The sequence below is a fragment of the Sarcophilus harrisii genome, chromosome 2 (assembly GCF_902635505.1).
Source record: "Sarcophilus harrisii chromosome 2, mSarHar1.11, whole genome shotgun sequence".
NCBI lineage: Eukaryota > Metazoa > Chordata > Mammalia > Dasyuromorphia > Dasyuridae > Sarcophilus > Sarcophilus harrisii.
Window position 1 is genome coordinate 40,570,643 of NC_045427.1, and position 19,529 is coordinate 40,590,171.

The following is a 19,529-nucleotide window of genomic DNA, read 5'->3' on the forward strand; positions in this document are numbered from 1 at the left end:
TATTATCGTTCATGTTTAGGTGACCATGTTGTTTGGGTTAACTTTTCACAGATACAAACAGAAACAGTCCTTTTTCTGCTCAATCTAAGTACCCCCAAACTCAGGAAATCTACTAGGAACTGGGTAAAAGGAGATACTAAATATGAATTATGAGCTCCTTGAGGGCAGCGACTAAGTTTTGCCTCTTTTGGTATCTCCAGCCCTTGGCATAGTGCCTAGCACATTGTAGATACTTAACAAATTTTTATCGATTGACTGAATTCACTAAGTCTAATAATATTAGTTAAAAGCTGCATAAAAGAGTGAAAAGTTCATGTTTCTTTTATTCTTTTCCCAAATACACCCCATTATGCTTCCTCCCCAGGGAGGTTAGTGTTCTTCCCTGAAGGAGGAGGGCAGGAGATTTTTAACCTATTTTTGCTCTCATCCTTGGATATCAGTGACTCACAAGAGGGAAGCCCAGCTTTCACCTTTTCTGCTCTTCTGGGAAGATCTAGGAGATGCAAGCTTTCTATTATCAGAGTAGGGTGGAGACTGGAGCATCCTAATGATGGATGGAGGATCTGTGACTTTGGGGCCCTTTTTCCTTCGCTTCTTACCCATTCCTGAGGCAGTCAGCAAGCTCCTGACCCAGGAAGAGTCCACATTCCAGAGTCACCCTGCTTCCTCCTCCTCTGCTCCTCCCTGCCCAGTAGGAGGGACACTTCCCCGAGACTCTAGCTCTTGTGGTCACCCTCTCATACCACTTGGCATGTGATTCTCAGAGCTGTCCCTAGCACCGCTCCCTGACAGGCTCTGCCAATCTGTCTGTCCATCCCATACCAGTCTTAGAAGGTGCTGTCATTTCCTGGCTGCAAGAAGATATTAAAACTGCTCCCAGAAAAGAAGCTGGCTTAGGAACAGTTATGCAAAATATAGTGAGAGACTGACTGTTGGAGGAGAGGAGATCCTGAGGCAACAGAAGGAAGCTGCCAGGATTGCCAAGCAGGGGAAGGAGCCAGACAAGGCAAGAAGGTAAGAACACAGCTCTTCTGTGTGCATCTCCTGCCCTTGGGCTGCTAGAGCTATCCTTGTGCCCAGGGGCAGGGCATGAGGCACAGGGTGACGTGGGAGTGTTGATTGTGTTCAGGAAGCTCTTTCCTAACTCAGCAAGAAAAGTTCTTGGGATCATAGAATAAGAGCATTTCAGAGCCTTTTTAGATGAGAAAACTGAGATCCCGAAATAAGAAGAGGCCTGGTCAAAGTCACAGTGGGAGAAATTGTCAGGATCTACTTTGGAGTCACCCTGCGCCTCAGTTTCCTTATGCTATAAAATGTGAATTCTAAAATGCTTTCTAGTTTCTAAAGTTCTGTGAGTCTAAGCTCTAAATCCCTGAGCTTCTTTATATACCAATCAGCAACTTAAAGTAATTTCATATTTGTAAAAGAGAATCAGAAGAGAGCTGGCCTTGGGTTGGGAAATGTGTTCTTGGGTATTTTCTTGGTTGCCTCAGATATAATGGAATTAAAGCAGGTTGCAGAGCAGAACCAATTATGAACCTTATTGGGAATTTAAAGGAGGAAGCTGTCACTTTTTAAATATAGGTATCAACAGAGAAATTTAGGGATGGTAAGGTTGGGGGATTGTTGGGAAGAAAGGGCCACAAAAAGAAATATTGCGTCTTCCAGTATCCTTCATGTGAATTACATAAGTAGTTTCCTCTAAAATCCAGGGTACAAAAGTGAGTTTAATAACAGTCTGGCCCGCCCTGACTGTTTTGCTAGGAGGGTGGTGGGTTGGGCTGCCTCTCTGTGACCAAGGGCCCAAGTTTGTCAGTTTAGGCTGGTCCAAATTAAATTTGATATTAAGCCTGGATTATTCTGACAATGTAGTTTTTTTTTTTTGGCACGAAGTTTATTTATTCAAATGGCATCTGAGCAAACTGGTACCAGGGAGATTTCGGAAGAGGATAAACTCTACTTGTGTGGTAGCTCTCGTTTCCTTCTGCATATTCTTATAGGAACCCTGCCTCCTCCAGTCTCTACTTTTCAAATCCAGTCAACCAGATCATTTCATAGGATTGTAGATTTAAAAGGGAAGTAAGAGATAACTAAGCCAGAACCAATACAGTGAAGGCAGTAGCAGAGAATGGATATTTCATCATGTCTGGAGTCAGAAAGACCTGGCCTCCTACCTCAAAACTAGCCTCATACACTTTCTGGCCATGTGATCCTGAGAAAGTCATTTAATCCTGTCTGCCTCAGCTTGCTCAACTATAAAATGGGAATAATAATAACACCTACCTCCCAGGGTTATTCAAATGAGGTATAGTGCCTGGCACATAGCTGAGCTAAATAAATGCTTATTCCCTTTAGATCACAGATGAGGAAACCAAGGGTAGGGAAGCAGAGTGAGCATGTGAAAATAGGCCATTCCTGCCTTCTTTCTACTGAACTGGCTGTGGGATTATAAGAGCAAGGCTTGCCTCTAGATTCTAAAAAATGTGTTGTTATCCCAATAATTTTCAAGTCTTTGTCACTTTCCATTTAAAGGAGGGATAAAGATTTGGAGAAGAGTGGGGAGGATCTGTTTGAGAGCATAGGATAAATTTTTCTTTTTTTAAATAAAGGTCTATACCCAGAGAGAAGACTGTGGGAACAGTGTGGATCACAACATAGCACTTTCACTCTTTTTGTTGTGGTTTGCTTGCATATTATTTTCTTTCTCATTTTTTTCCTTTTTGATTTTATTTTATTTTTTCTTGTGCAGCAAGATAATTGTGTAGATATGTTTGCACATATTGGATTTAACATATGTTTCTACCATGTTTAACATATATTGGATTACTTGCCATCTAGGGGAGAGGATGGAGGAAGGGGGGGGAATTAGAATACGAAGTTTTTCAAGGGTTCATGTTGAAAAATTATCCATGCATATGTTTTGAAAAGAAAAAGCTTTAATAAAAAAAAAAGAAAAGAAAATTTTAAAAACCAAACTTATTTTTTTTAAACAAAGGAAGGCTAGAAATTAGGAAGGAGTTAGAGGGAACTTATGGAGAAATGAATGTAAGAACAAATGCAGATCCTGGACTAATGAATGCACTAACAATTATGTACATTCAACTTGATTGTTTTAAACTTGGATCTTTATATGTACAGTAAATAGCACTGCATTGTAGTCTCCATTTATATTTAATACATTCTGTAATATTTGAGTTGCTTAAAAGTATGCAAAATGAACAATTAATAAAACAGTTAATTATTTCCTCTTCATTGTTTCCCTTCCTTCCTCCCTTGGATTTGAGGGAGATTCCAGTTATTCCTCTGTGACTAGAACAGTAATGAAATGACGCTACCATGTCAGTGACATGAGACCTGCTGAACATCAATAATAAAATCTGGTTTTGTTTTCCAAAATTCATTTGACTTGAATGTTTCACATATTGTATTAATTCTTTTAGTTATTCTCATTATATGAAATCTACCAAGGATATCAGAGAAAATTCAATCTATTTAAATGTTGAACTGCTAGTGGAAACCTACTTATACAAATTGTAAATTTGGGGCTTAATAAGGAAAATGAGAATTCATAGTGTTTAGTTTTATATTGAGGTGCCCAGGTTTTACGTATATAAAACAGGAAAAAAAAAAACCCAAACCCCATATTTGTGTTTGGAAAGGACTCTTTCTTTGTTTCCAAATAGCTCATATAGTATTGGCATTGTTTATTAAAGGTGTTATGTTTGAAAACTAAGGCAAACTGACAATGATCTGAGCATTATCAATTTATTAATTTGGCTAGTCATAACCAATAAATTGGGACAGTGATCAATCTTAATGACCAAAGACAAAAGTAGGGCTTACTGGCCATCATATAGCTTGGGGAAATACAGGAGAGTCAAGAACAGTCAGGTGGGTGGGAAAAACAATGCAATAGATTCCTGAATTGGAAGCATCATGGGGGTGAAGACAACATGATGGGTCAGCACCTGCATGGGGATGGTAATCACTCTTCTCTGTCATAGAGAAATGCTTGATTGACCCACTTGAATGTTGTTGGCCTTGTTAATACACCTGAGTTAACAGACTCTCTGACCCCTAGAGAGATTTAACAGGGAGATAAGGTTTTATTTTATGCTGCAAGGACATATATCTTTTAGAGCTAGCTTCCAAACAAAGATAATAACAGAAGTTTTACTATTTTTCCAGAAGCTGAAAGTATGGCAGATAAATATTTTTCCCACTAATTTATAGCTTTATAATTTTTATAATCATAACTTTAAATTAACTCAGGGGAAAAGTTGAGTTCCCAAACTTAACTCATGGACATGATGCAGACTCAATTATAAAATTAATACCACATATTATCGATTTCATTGTATCAATACAGAAGATACTAGAGGTAATATTGATTGAATTCACTTGTAAATTTATCTGGTCTTGGGTGAAAAAGGAAGTTTTCTTAGGAGGCCACTTATGTCTTGTTCAATTTGTTCATTCAAAATTATATAATTCCCATTTCTACCAGAGTAGCCCCAAACTAGTAACTTGCATTCTGCATTAACCTCCTTCTCTGTACTTATTATTACAAGTGTGAATCAGATATGGTTTATGATAGGTTATAAGTTACCACCACCACCAACAAAAAAATCAGGAAATAGAAAACAGCTTAAACAAATAATGAAAATTATATGGAAAATATCTGCCCAAAATAGGCACTGAGAAGATAGTTATTTATTTACTTTTTTATTTTCAAGGGTTTGGTAGAAATCATTTGTAAATCTACCTTGTCCTGGATTCTACCCCCCCCACCTCCCCACCTCTCCCACCTTTGCTTGGGCAGTTTGTTTATGGCTTGCTCAATTTTCTTTTCTAAGATTGGGTTATTTAACTATTTTATTTTCTCTTCTGTTAATTTGAGTAATATTTATAAATATATATTCATTTATTTCACTTAGATTGTCAGTTTTGCTGGCATATAACTGCAAAATAACTTCTAATAATTAATTTTCTCTTTATTGGTGGTATTTCATTTTTAATATTGGCAATTTGTTTTTTCTTTTTACAAAAATAAAATTAAATGATGGTTTATCTATTTTTATTGCCTTTTTCATAAAACTAGCTCCTAGTTTTATTTACTAGTTCAATATTTTTTTCTGACTTTTTATTATTCTCCCCTTTGATTTTCAGGATTTCTATTTTGGTTCCTGATTTGGGGATTTATAAGTTATTCTTTTCTAAATTTTATTAGTTACATATCCAATTCTTTGATCTGTTCTTTCTTTCTCTTATTGCTGTATGTATTTAGAGATATACACTTCCCCTTAGTACTGTTTTTGCTGCATCCCACAAATTTTGGCATGTCGTCTCATTGTTGTCATCATCTCTAATAAAATTATTGTTTCTGTGATTTGTGCCTTGACCCCCTCATTCTTTAGGATTAGATTACTTAATTTCTGATGAATTTTTAATCTATGTTTCTACAGCTCTTTATGGAATATAATTTTTATTGGACTATTGTTTGAAAATGGCATATTTAATATTTCTGCTTTTCTACATTTGTTTGTGAGATTTTCATACCCTAATCTATGGGTAGTTTTTGTGAAGATGCTAAGAACAGCTGAGAAAAAAGTACAATCCTTTCTATTCCTATTGAAGCCAGCATTTTCCTCTAGAAAATTTTTATCTCTAAATGCTTATACCAATAAACTAGAGAAAAAGCAGACCAATGAACAGTGTATACCATAAAAAAACTTAGAAAAAGGACAAATTGAAAATCCTAAGAATTAAAGGTGAGATTAATACAATTTCTCTAACCAATAGTGATTTAAAGCATTTTTTTCATTTAACTATAGATGGCTTTAATTCTTTTTCTGAAAATTGTTCATATCCTTTGACCATTTATCAATTGGTGAATGGCACCATTTATCAAATGGTGAATGGAGAAACTCAGTTCTCTATATATTTTAGAAATGAGGGCTTTATCAGAGACACTGGCTCAAAAATTTTCCCCCAGTTTTCTACTTTCCTTTTATCTTGGCTACATGGATTTTGTTTGTGCAAAAACTTTTCAGTTTAATGTAATCAAAATTATCCATTTCACAATTCTTAATGTTCTCTAGTTCTTCTTTGGCCATAAATTACTTTGCTAAAGATCTGATTAAAGAAAACTATCCCTTGTTCTCCTAACATGCTTAAAGTATCATCCCCTACATCTAAATTGAGTACTCATTTTGATCTTATTTTCGTATGGGGTGTGAGATGTAGGCCCATGCCTACAAGTTTGTGACATACTATTTTTCAATTTTCCCAGCAATTCTTTTCAAATAGTGAGTTCTAATCCCAGAAGCTGGAGTCTTTGGGTTTATCAAACAGTGGATTACTATAGTCATTGATTACTATGTCTCTATTTCTCAGCTAGAAGCAGATGATTTAGATGACTGCTGTTTTATAATAGAATTTTAGGTCCAGTACTGCCAGGCCACCATCATTTGCATTTTTTCCCATTGATTCTCTTGATATTTTTGACTTTTTCTTTTTCTTGATGAATTTTATTTTTTTCTAGCTCTATAAAATAAGTTCTTGGATCGTTTAGTATGTTACTGAATAAGTAGACTAGATAGAATTGTCATCTTATTACATTAGCTTGACCACTCATGAGCAACTATTTTTCCAATTGTTTAGAATTCTTTGTGTGAAAAATATTTAGTAATAATTGTGTTTCTGGCTTTGTCTTGGCAGGTAGACTTCCAAATGTTTTGTCTACAGTTATTTTAAATGAAATTCCTGTATTATTTCTTACTATCAGCCTTTACTGGTAATAGAAATGCTGAAGATTTATGTGGGTTTATTTTATATCCTATAGCTTTGCTAAAGTCGTTAATCATTTCAAATAGCTTTTTGGTTGTTTCTCCAGGATTTTTAAAGTATATATCATCTATGATGGTATACTTAGAGAACCCTAGAGATTCTAATAAAAAGCTATTAGAAATAATTCATAACTTTAGCAAAGTTGCAGGTTATAAAATAAATCCCCATAAATCCTCAGCATTTTTATACATCACCAACAAAATCCAACAGCAAGTGATACAAAGAGAAATTCCATTCAGAATAACTGTCGACAGCATAAAATATTTGGGAATCTATCTACCAAAGGAAAGTCAGGAATTATATGAGCAAATTACAAAAACTTTCCACACAAATAATGTCAGACTTAAACAATTGGAAAAATATTAAAGTCTCCTGGATAGGTCGAGCCAATATAATAATATAATAAACTAATCTATTTATTTAGTGCTATACCAATCAGATTTCCAAGAAAATATTTTAATGATCTAGAAAAAATAACAACAAAATTCATATGGAATAATAAAGGTCAAGAATCTCAAAAGAATTAATGAAAAAAAAAATCAAATGAAGGTGGCCAAATTCCGATCTAAAACTATATTATAAAGAGCAGTCACCAAAACCATTTGGTATTGGCTAAGAAATAGATTAGTTGATCAGTGGAACAGTTTAGGTTCACAAGACAGAATAGTCAACTATAGCAATTTAGGGTTTGAAAACCAAAGATCCCTCACTTAGGATAAGAATTCTTATTTGACAAAAACTGCTGGATAACTGGAAATTAGTATGGCAGAAATTAGACATGGATCCACACTTAACATTACAAGATAAGATCAAAATGGTCCATGTTAACAAAAGAGCAAATTATAAAACAAATTGGAGGAACATAGGATAATTATCTCTCAGACTTGTGGAAGAGGAAGAAATTTGTGACTAAAGATGAACTAGAAACCATTATTGATTACAAAATAGAAAATTTTGATTACATCAAATTAAAAAGCTTCTGTACAAACAAAACTAATGTAAACAAGGATTAGAAGGGAACAATAAACTGGGAAAACATCTTCACAGTTAAAGGTTCTGATAAAGGCCTCATTTCAAAATATATAGAGAATTGACTCTAATTTATAAGAAACCAAGCCATTCTCCAATTGATAAATGGTCAAAGGATATGAACAGACAATTTTCAGACGATGAAATTGAAATTACCACTCATATGAAAGAGTGTTCCAAATCATTATTAATCAGAGAAATGTAAATTAAGACAACTCGAGATACCCTAACACCTGTCGATTGGCTAAGATGACAGGAAAAAATAATGATGATTGTTGGAGGGAATGCGGGAAAACTGGGACACTGATACATTGTTGGTGGAACTGGAACGAATCAACCATTCTGGAGAGCAACCTGGAATTATGCCCAAAAAGTTATCAAACTGTGCATACCCTTGATCCAGCAGTGTTTCTACTGGGCTATACCCCAAGGAGATACTAAAGAAGGAAAGGGACCAATATTGGCCAAAATGTTTGTGGCAGCCCTGTTTGTAGTGGTAGAAACTGGAAACTGAGTGGATGCCCATCAATTGGAGAATGGTTGGGTAAATTGTGGTATATGAATGTTATGGAATATTTGTTCTGTAAGAAATGACCAGCAGGATGAATATAGGGAGGCTTGGGAGAATTACATGAACTGATGCTAAGTGAAATGAGCAGAACCAAGAGATCATTATACACTTCAACAACGATACTGTATGAAGATGTAACTGATGGAAGTGGATTTCTTTGAAAAGAGACCTAATTCAGTTTCAATTGTCCATGATGGACAGAAGAGCTACACACAAAGAAAAACACTGGGAAATGAATGTAAACTGTTTGCATTTTTGTTTTTCTTCCCGGTTACTTTTAACTTGAATCTAATTCTCCTGTGAACAAGAAAACTGTTTGGATCTGCACACATATATTGTATCTAGGATATACTGTAATTTATTTAACATGTATAGGACTGCTTGCCATCTAGGAGAGGGGGTGGAGAGTGGGAGGGAAAAATCGGAACAGAAGTGAGTGCAAGGGATAATGTTGTAAAAAAATTACACTGGCATGGATTCTGTCAATAAAAAGTTACTATAATAATAATAAAAAAATAATAATCTGGGTTAGGAAAAAAAAAGTATATATCACCTACAAAAACCAGGATTTTAAAAGTATATATCTTTTTTTTTTTTTTTTTAATTTAGTAGCCTTTTATTTACAGGTTATATGTATGGGTAACTTTACAGCATTGACAATTGCCAAACCTCTTGTTCCAATTTTTCCCTTCTTTCCCCACTCCTCCCCAGATGCAAGATGACATAAATGTTAAATATATTAAAATATAAATTAGATACACAATAAGTATACATGACCAAACCGTTATTTTGCTTTGCAAAAAGAATCAGACTCTGAAATATTGTACAATTAGCCTGTGAAGGAAATCAAAAATGCAGGTGGGCAAAAATATGGGGATTGGGAATTCAATAAAAGTATATATCATCTACAAAAAGTGATAGTTTTATTTCCTCATTGACTACTCTAATTCCTTCAATTTCTTTTTCTTTTATTGCAAAGGCCAACATTTCTAGTGCAATATGTGTGTGTATGTGTGCGTGTGTGTATATATATATATATTTTTTTTTTTTCCTGAGGCAACTGGGGTCAGGTAACTTGATGAGGGTCACACAGCTAGGAAATATTAAGTGTCTGAGACCAGATTTGAACTCAGGTCCTCGTGACTTCTTCAGACCTGGTGCTCTATCCACTGCACTACCTAGCTGCTCCTCCGACACAATATTATATAATGGTGGTGCTAATGACCATTCTTGTTTCATCCCTCATCTTACTGGGAATCTGTGTAGCTTCTTCCCATTACATAAAATGCTTATTCATGGTTTTAGATATATGCTACTTATCATTTTAAAGAAAACTCCATTTATTCCTATGCTTTCTAGTGTTTCTAATAAGAATGAGTGATGCATTTTATCAAAAGCTTTTTCTTGAGATTATCGTATGATTTTGTTAGTTTTGCTGTTGATATGGTCAATTATGCCAATAGTTTTCATTATATTGAACCATCCCTGAATTCCTGTTATAAATCCCACTTGGTCATAGTGTATTATCTTACTAATATATTGTTGCAATATCTTTGCTAATATTTTATTTAAAATTTTTGCATCAATATTCATTAGGAAGATTGGTCTATAACTTTCTTACTCTGTTTTAGCTCTTTTTTGTTTGTCTCTATTTTGGGTTTAGATGAGCAGCACCATATTTATGTCAGAAATAATTTGGCAGGATTCCTTCTTTGCCTAATTTTCCAAATAGTTTACCTACTATTGGAGTTAATTGTTTGTTAGAATTCATTTTGGTAGAATCCATCTGGTTCTGGAGCTTTTTTCTTTAGGGAGTTCATTAATGTCTTGGTCAATTTCTATTTCTAATTTCTTCCACACTGGGCTTGAACTGAAAGTTGCAAAGGCCAAGCTTCAGTGGAATTGTTTGCACTTCAATTGGGCCAAATCTTCACCCTTGGAGGTCTAGTCTTTCCTGAGATCTTCTCAAGCTATCTTAGGACATCTGCTTTCCTCTGACTTTTGGTTCTTTTTACCACTCTATTTCATTTTCAGATGATTTTACATTTTACTTGTAGAGGAAATTTGGTGAGTATGGAACTTATCCTGATCTATTCTGCCATTTTCCCAGAATCTTCTCTCAATGTCCAATATATCCTGTATTATATTGTTTGTATATTTGTTAGCATGTTATCTGCCCCCCACAAAACTGTGGGCTCCTTTAAAGAAAAGATTTTGGGGTTTTGTTTTGTTTCTTGCCTTTCTTTGTATCTCAAGTACTCAACTCAGTGCCTGGGTACTGTTTAAATTCTATTTAAACAATGCTAGTTGACTGAGTGCTATAGCAATGATCAAGAATTTGAGTGGGAAATGGATTTAGGTTTATATGAATTTAACTGATGAGGTCAAAGAGACAGAACGCTAGGACGCATTCATATCTTGTAAGAGAGAGATAGTGATTGGGAAGGAGGGAAGTAATGAGGTAAATCTGTTCAGAAATCATTGGGCTGAGCCACAGCAAAGTAGAGGTTGGAGGAAAATATTGTTTGTCCTTCATTCTTTTTTTTTTTTTATGTACTAAGTTTATTTATTTTTAATACGCACTGCTTAATAAATCATGTTGGGAGAGAAAAATCAGAGCAAAATTCAGAGCCATCTGGGTCCAGTGGCCAGATATAGATCTGTAAGACTGGAGAAGGCCTGAATGCAATGAGAGACCCTGAACTTTTTAACTTAAGATCTTCTACAGGTCTGACTGAGGCTACAACCATTCAATATTTTTTTTTCTTTCTTTCTTTTTTTTTTTTTTTTTGCTGAGGCAATTGGGGTAAGTGACTTGCCCAGGGTCACACAGTTAGGACGTGTTAAATGTCTGAGATAAGATTTGAATTCAGATCCTGGTGCTCCATCCACTAAGATACCTCACTGCCCCCACCCATTCAATATTTAAGGTAAAGAATCTTCTTTTCACCTAGTCAAAAAAAGCAAACCAACAAAAAAATAAATGAATGAATGCTGGAATCTGGGAGGGGAAGGTTCTCAGGGTTTTTAATTGAAGGAGAAATGATTGCTATTTACTTTCAATCTGAGCCAATAAGGAATCAAACAATGGTAATATGGGGGTGGCCAATCAATGAGAATCAGAGTGGTTTTGATTTAAGGTGTGGTCCTTAAGAAAGAAACCTAGCCAATAAACTCCAAAATATCTTGAAAGGATTCAGAGATCCAAAAGGAAAAAAACAAGTTTTTAAGAGCATCTGTAGGTAAGGGTATGATATGTGGACCTATGTGGACAGAGGATGGGAAGGGAAGGGATAAATGGAAGGAGGGAAGGAAGGAAAGAATGAAAAAAGGAAGGAAGGATGAACAAAGGAAGGAAAAGAAAGAGGGAGGAAAGGAGGGAAGGAACAAAGATTATTTCATTTGGTCTTCATAAACCTCCAGGGATGTATTCCCATTTTAAAATTAAGGAAACTGAAGCAAACAGGTTAAATGATTCTCTGATTAGTTCCAGTTTGTGGGGCAGCTCTACTCACAGAGATTATTGTTTGTTCGTTTTTGAAGAGGACCATGACTTCAAGGAGGTGTTCCATGGATATGCATGTGAATTGGATTTAAATAAGGGAAGAGTTATGCAAGGTCACCTACCTCACTCTCTCCAGAGTGATCTGGTTTCAGTGGCCAAATATAGCTCAGTAAGACTGGAGAAGACCCTGAATGAATTGAGAGACCCTGGCCTTTTTAACCTAAATTCTTCTACAGGTCTCAATTTGATTGAGGCAACACCCATTCAGTGTTTAAGGCTAAGAAATTGAAGCCAAAGAATCTCCTTTTTCACCTAGTCAAAAAGGGGGTGGGCAAAGAGATTATAAAGAAGGGAAAGGGACCTGTATGTGCACGAATGTTTGTGGCAGCCCTTTTTGTAGTGACTAGAAACTGGAAACTGAATGGATGTCCATCAGTTGGAGAATGGCTGAATAAATTGTGGTATATGAAAATTATGGAATATTACTGTTCTGTAAGAAATGACCAACAGGATGATTTCAGAAAGGCCTGGAGAGACTTACACGAACTGATGCTGAGTGAAATGAGCAGGACCAGGAGATCATTATATACCTTCAACAACAATACTAGATGATGACCAGTTCTGATGGATCAGGCCATCCTCAGCAACGAGATCAACCAAATCATTTCTAATGGAGCAGTAATGAACTGAACTAGCTATACCCAGAAAAAGAACTCTGGGAGATGACTAAAAACCATTACATTGAATTCCCAATCCCTATATTTATGCACACATGCATTTTTGATTTCCTTCACAAGCTAATTGTACAATAATTCAGAGTCTGATTCTTTTTGTACAGCAAAATAATGTTTTGGTCATGTATACTTATTGTGTATCTAAGTTATATTTTAATATATTTAACATCTACTGGTCATCCTGCCATTTAGGGGAGGGGGTGGGGGGGGGTAAGAGGTGAAAAATTGGAACAAGAGGTTTGGCAATTGTTAATGCTGTAAAGTTACCCATGTATATATCCTGTAAATAAAAGGCTATTAAATAAAAAAATTAAAAAAAGGGGGTGGGGAGGAGTCACAATCCAAATATAAATAAATGAGTGACTAATTGAATCTGGGAGGAGAAGCCCCTCAGGATTTCTAACAGATAGAGAGATAATTGATTGCTATTTTCATTCAATTTGAGTCAATCAAAACCAAACAATAACCAAATGGGGTTTGTCCTGGTTCCTATTGGTGGCCAATCCATGAGAATCTGAGTAGTTTTGGTTTAAGGCTTGGTCCTTAATAAAGAAATCTAGCCAGTAAATCTCAAAATATCTTGGGAAGGTTCAGAGATTCAAATTGGGGGGAAGAGGGGGGAGAAGCTTTTAAGAGCATCTGTTGGTGAGAGTATGATACCTTATGTGGACAGAGGGAGGGGAGGGAAGGGAAAGGAAAGCAGGAACAGTAGGGAGAAAGGGAGTGAGGGAAAGCAGGGAAGGGAGGAAGAAAGAAGGGATGGAGAGACAGAAGGAAGGAAGAAAAGAGGAAGGGAGGAAAGGGAAGAGAAGAGCAAAGATTAACTCATTTAATCTTCACAAGCCTCCAGGGATGTATTCCCATTTGAAAATTGGGCAAACAGAAGTTAAATGAATCTCTGACTAGTTCCAGTTTGTGGGGTGGCTCTATTCACAGAAATCATTGTTTGTCCTTCATTCTCGAAGAGGACCATGACTTCAGGAAGGTAAAGCATGACTCGTGAGTGAATTGGATTTCAGTGAGGGAGGGTTGTGTAAGGTCACCTGCCTCAATTTTCCCTTCAGAATCATCTGAGTCTAGTGGTCAGATATAGATCAGGATAACTGAAGAAGATCCTCCAGAGGATTCTGTTAAGATTGGTTAGCAATAAAGGGGATATGCAAAGATATGGATGGATACCCAACAGTCTCTTACAGTCTATTTTTCTTGTCCCCAACAGGCTGCCTGCTTTGTTTCCTGCACAATGTTCTGGGCAAACAAAACAAAGCTGTTAGCCCTCCTGGTGCTCCCATTTCTGACTTTTCTCTTGTTTCAGCCATTTTACCACCCCAATCACTCACCTGGTCTAATAAGAAAGTCAAGCCGTAAGCATGTATTGATCTTGTCTTCCTGGCGCTCGGGCTCTTCCTTTGTGGGCCAGCTTTTCAGCCAGCACCCGGACGTCTTTTACCTGATGGAGCCGGCCTGGCACGTGTGGACGAACCTCTCCTCTGGGAGTGCTGGGCAGCTGCAGATGGCCGTGAGAGACCTGGTTCGCTCAGTCTTCCTTTGTGACATGGGTGTCTTTGATGCCTACATGGCCCAGGATTCAAGCCTCTTCCAATGGCATACTAGCAGGGCTCTGTGTTCCCCACCTGCGTGCCATCTCTTTAATAGGGAAGCCATCATCCCCTCAGCTAACTGCAGGACCCTATGTGACAAGCAGCCCTTCAGCACCATAGAAGAAGTCTGTAGATCCTACAGTCATGTGGTAATCAAGGAGGTGCGCTTCTTCAGCCTGAAGCCCCTCCACCCACTGCTGACTGACCCCTCCCTCAACCTGAAGATCATTCACCTTATACGAGACCCCAGGGCTATGTTTCGCTCCCGACAAAACACTGAACAGGATCTGATGAATGACAGCCATATTGTCATGGGGAAGCAATGGAAAACAATAAAGAAAGAAGACCATCCCTATTACATGATGAAAATCATCTGCCAAAGCCACAAGGAGATCTACGAGGCAGCTCAGTTGTTACCAGACTCCCTCAGGGAACGCTACCTGCTGATACGCTATGAAGACTTGGTTCAGGACCCACTGACCCAAACTGCCAAATTGTATGAATTTGCAGGGTTACCCTTCCTGCCTCATCTCCAAATCTGGGTGCATAACATCACACAGGGCAAGGGCATGGGAAAGCATCCCTTTGACACAGACTCCAGGAATGCCCGAAACATTTCTCAGGCCTGGCGTTGGTCCTTACCACATGACAAGGTAGTCAAATTACAGAAAATTTGTAATGATACTATGGACCTCATGGGCTATCTTCCTGTATTGTCTGAGGAAGACCAGAGAAATTTATCAGTGGGTTCTTTCTACCCTTGAGCTCCCCTAATACTGGGCAAACACATGATTTGAGTGATGGTCTGGTTTTGTACAATGGCTATGGTCAGCTGAATGCTTTGGGACCTAAATTTTTGTTTTGTTTTTCAATGAATATGAATGTTGTATTCAATGAATATGCTGTTGTATGTGACTACACGTGGCCAAAGGCTACTCTCTACTTTCTGACTCAAGACCTTGGCACTGGCTGTCCCCCTGACCTGGGATGCTCCCTTCTTCATCAATATATTTAGAATACAAGGCAAAGTGGACTCAAGCTTAGAAAGCATATGTGGAGAAGGGGTGACAAGGCCCCTGAATGCTAGAATTTTTTTCCCTGTGTTTGTGGGGTATTCAAAAAGTTCCCCTTAGGTATGGTGTAGTTTCTTTGCCAGGTTCCTTGTGAAGCCAAAATTCTGCATCCATTCTGTCCTTAGCTTCCAATGTAGACACTACTATCAGTTGATCCAGGGATTAGGCTGGGCCCCAGTGAATGGCCAACATGCTCTGGGCCCTTCTAGCTTGCTTACAAAGGCCTTCCTGCAGCCAAAGCATTGGGGTGGGATCGGTGCAAGCAAAACCTCTTTTCCTCTTCCTCCCCCACTTCAGTTCTTCCTCAGGGACTTAATGGGATGCCAGGCTTACCCCAATTTCTCCAATAACTCTGCTTCTAAACTGTTACACTAAACTGGCATGATAATTCCCAGATAAGCACTGGGGCATGACCAATTCTGAATGGGATTCTTATGTGAGTCACTCTAGTCCCCAGAGGTTTTAAAGTCCTAAAGTCCTTTAAAGTCCTTATATCCCTGAAACCGATTGATGGGACTTTTTGTTGGAGCATCCAAGCAGAGGCTGGGCTCCCTGCCTAACCTCACATCAATACTGACTTTGGTTTATTCTCTGGCTTCCTTGTATCTCAGGGAAATTTTCTTTTCCTAGAAATATCTGGGTATCAAAATAGCAGGTTATATTATAGTATCTTTGGATAGAGAGATCTGGGGAGCAGAAGCCAGGGAAAGAGCCAGGGGGAAAGTCTGGTCTTGGGTTTTCCTTCATTCTGGGACCTCCATTTCTAACTGCCTCTAAAAGTAAAAGACTTCAAAACTCTCCAGTTTTGCCCTTCTCAGGCATAGCTCAGTCCTTTTGTTCCTTAAAGGGTTGCAGAAGTACCGTGCTTGCTCCCACCTCCCAAGTCCAGACTCTCAGAAACTCTCAATTCTGAGACAGCTTCTTCCTTGAATAAAAATAATAGCAGCTAATTTTTATACAGTATTTACCAATTTTCAGGCACTATGCTAAGTGTTTTGCAATTATTCACAGCCTGGAAGTTGGTTGGTATTATTTCCCCATTTTGCAGACCAAGGCAACTGAGGCAAAGCAGCAAGTGAGTTGGAGGTTTCATTTGAACTCAGGTCTTCCTGACTCCAGACTTAGCACTCTATCCACCAGGGCCACTTATGTGTCCAAAGAATTTAAATAAATTGCTTTGGCTGTAATATATCTCTTTAGTTAATTCAAGCAAGGATGTGGGAGCTATCCACACTCAAGTTCTGATGATCAGATTCTATCAAAAATTTTTCTTACCTACTTAAGATTTCAGAGCCAAAATGGGGAGGTTTTAACTTCACCCTCACCTATATAATAGAAAATCATTTTATATAAGAAGCTTGCAAAGAATCACCATCCTAAATTTTACTGTTTCTGTTCAGCATTGGACTTAGCTTCCCAATGATGTAGCTGGTTACTGGACTGTGGTTTAGAGTACGATAATAATAGCTGTTTATAAGCTCAGGTAAATTCATTTTTAATGGACCTCTCAGGCAAAATTGTAGAATTTGGAAATGAAATGAAATAAGGAAATGAAGTAAATATTCTGATATGGGCTGATATTTTCATAATTGGACCGACTGACAAAACTGAAATGATGGAAAGTTATAGAAACAATTTTCTACTTCTCCCATTCCTCTGAAGAGGACCTGAGGATAGGATCAAATAGAACCACGGGCTGATTCATATCTAACTAAACTGGCTATCTGCTCAGAATTCTGTGTTTTAGGATGCAACAATTTTTTTTTTCTGGGAAAAGAGATTTTTTTTTTTAAAAATAAAGAAGTGTCTGTATCTGTAATGTAATTGTTACTTGTATATAATTGTCATATGAAATTATGGCTGCTATTTAATTCCATGATGAAAATTACTGAACTTATTTGTTAAGTAAATCTTCCCCTAAAAATGTTGTTCTTTCATTGGTGAAAATCATCCATCATAGGTATACTTACAATGAATTGACTACTGATTCTAAAATAATTTGGTGTAAAATCTGTTTATTATGTATTTATAATATATTTTTCAATAAAAGTAAACATGTTAAGTGCTCAGGCTGTTGGGCTTGTGAAATATTTTGTGTTATATTAATCTACCATCTAGCTTTAATAAAAAACATTACACTGAATTATACAATCATTGCTGTAACAAATTGCTTTCACAGATAATTCCGTGAAAAAGCATTTATTATTAGGAAGGAAGAAAATAAGCATTTTTCTAGTATCTATTACAGTGTCAGGCCCTAGGCTAAGCACTTTACAACTTTTACCTCTCTGAACCCTCACAACAATCCTGGGAGGTGCATGTTTTAATTCTACTAATTTTACAGTTAAGGAAACTAAGGCAGACAGAAATTAAAGTCACTTGCTCAGAGTCACTGAGCTAATGAGTGTCTGAGGCCAGACTGGTATTTTGAGTTTTCTTGAAAGAAAGGCAAAAATCGGGGGCAGTGAGGTGGCCCAGTGGATAGAGCACCTCTGAAATTAGGAGGATCTTTGTTCAAATTTGACCTCAGACCTTGACACTTCCCAGCTGTGTGAATCTGGACATGTCATTTAATCCCAATTGCCTCAGGGGGAAAAAAAGGCAAAAATCTGTTTCATTCATTCAAAGAATTCACCTTCTAATGTGGGAAATAACAGAAGTAAATATCTGCACACAAGATCTAGATAAAATAGATAGAAGGTAATCTCAGAGAGGCAACAGTAGAGGGTAGAATGAAGCTGTGAAAGTGGAATTTGAGTGGACTCCAGAAGAAAACCACGGAAAGAAGCTCAGAGTTAGAGGGGAGCCTTCCAGGCAGGGAAGGAGGCTGGACAAAGTCTTAGAAGCTGAAGATGGGAATGTAAGGGTCAATGAACAGCAGTAATTTGTTCAGCATAGTGCCTGGCACATGGTGGACAATAAATGTTTCCTATGTTGTTTCCTTCCTTCCAGATAACAGACCTTTTTGTGTGTGTACTAAAGTCTATATTCTCATCCAAATAGGTACGCAGGAGGTTAGGTAAGTGCTATTACTCCCATTTTACAGAAGAGAAACTGAGGCAGGATTGTTTAGAGGATCAAATGGGATAACATATAGTAGAAGCACAAAGGAGACATTTTACAAATGCTTACTTCCTTCTTCCTGATAGCAGACCTTGTGTGTACAAAAGTCGACATTCTTGACCAAACACTCATGTAGAGGATTAGGGAGGTGTTATACCCATTTTATAGCACTTTACTAGCTGGGTGATCCTGGACAAGCCATTTAACATCTGCTTGTTTCAGTTTTTCTTTTGTAAACTGGAGGTAATATAAGCACCTGCCTCCTAGGCTTTTGTTGTGAAACTCCAATGAGTTAATAATTGTAAAAATATATGTGCCTAGCACATGGTGAGCTCTCACTGCATGTTTGCTACTATGTATTTGAAGGAGGAATAGGGAAGGTCTCTTGCAGAATTTGGGACTTTATCCAAGACTTAAAGAAAGTCAAGCAAGCTAAGAGTCTGACCTGCAGAGGAAGAGAATTCTAAGCATCAGGAGACAGCCAGGGAGAATGTTCAGATGGGAGATGGAGGCCAAAGACGATCAGCAAGGAGGCCAGTGCCTCTGGAGAGCAGAGTCCACAGAAGGAATAAAGGTGTAAGACCAGAACGCTGTAGGATGGCTTTGAAAAGCCAAAGAGAACATTTTATATTTGATTCTGTAGAAAAAAGGGAGCGCCTGTAGTTGGTTGAGTAGGGAAATGCTAAAATCTCTTAACCCTATGGGCCTGGTAGTGAAACTGCTGAGTCAAAGTTTAATCATTTTAGGGGCATAATCATAAATTGTTATCAGTAACTGATCACACCTTTCTGATTAAATCCGCCATAATTCAGCTTGATTCCCGCTTCCTAAGAAAATTTTTAAGAGCACTGAGAAACTACTTGCTTCCCTGATTTTTCTGGTCTGAGGTTTATGACAGGAATTGAGTGATAGCAGGAGCAGATGGTATTTGGAGTAATTCACAAGAATGAAGATCGCTTATCAAATGTCAACAATTGTGCCACTATGTACTAAAAACATCTTTAAACAGATAAAAGTCTTGATAAATGATCATTATAATTATATAACGTATGAATAGATAGATAAACAGGGGGAGAATGAAATGATAATTATTTTATGAAGCTA

At 37.3% G+C, this 19,529-nt stretch overlaps 1 protein-coding gene across 1 annotated transcript; it reads left to right on the forward strand.

Annotated features, from left to right (window-relative positions):
- Positions 1–682: 682 nt before the first annotated feature.
- LOC111718876 (carbohydrate sulfotransferase 4) lies at positions 683–17,640 on the forward strand. The gene is made up of 2 exons (XM_031950010.1): positions 683–1,014; positions 13,908–17,640. Exon 2 carries the CDS (start codon positions 13,932–13,934, stop codon positions 15,051–15,053), a length of 1,122 nt encoding a protein of 373 aa, XP_031805870.1. The 5' UTR covers positions 683–1,014; positions 13,908–13,931; the 3' UTR covers positions 15,054–17,640.
- Positions 17,641–19,529: the final 1,889 nt, after the last annotated feature.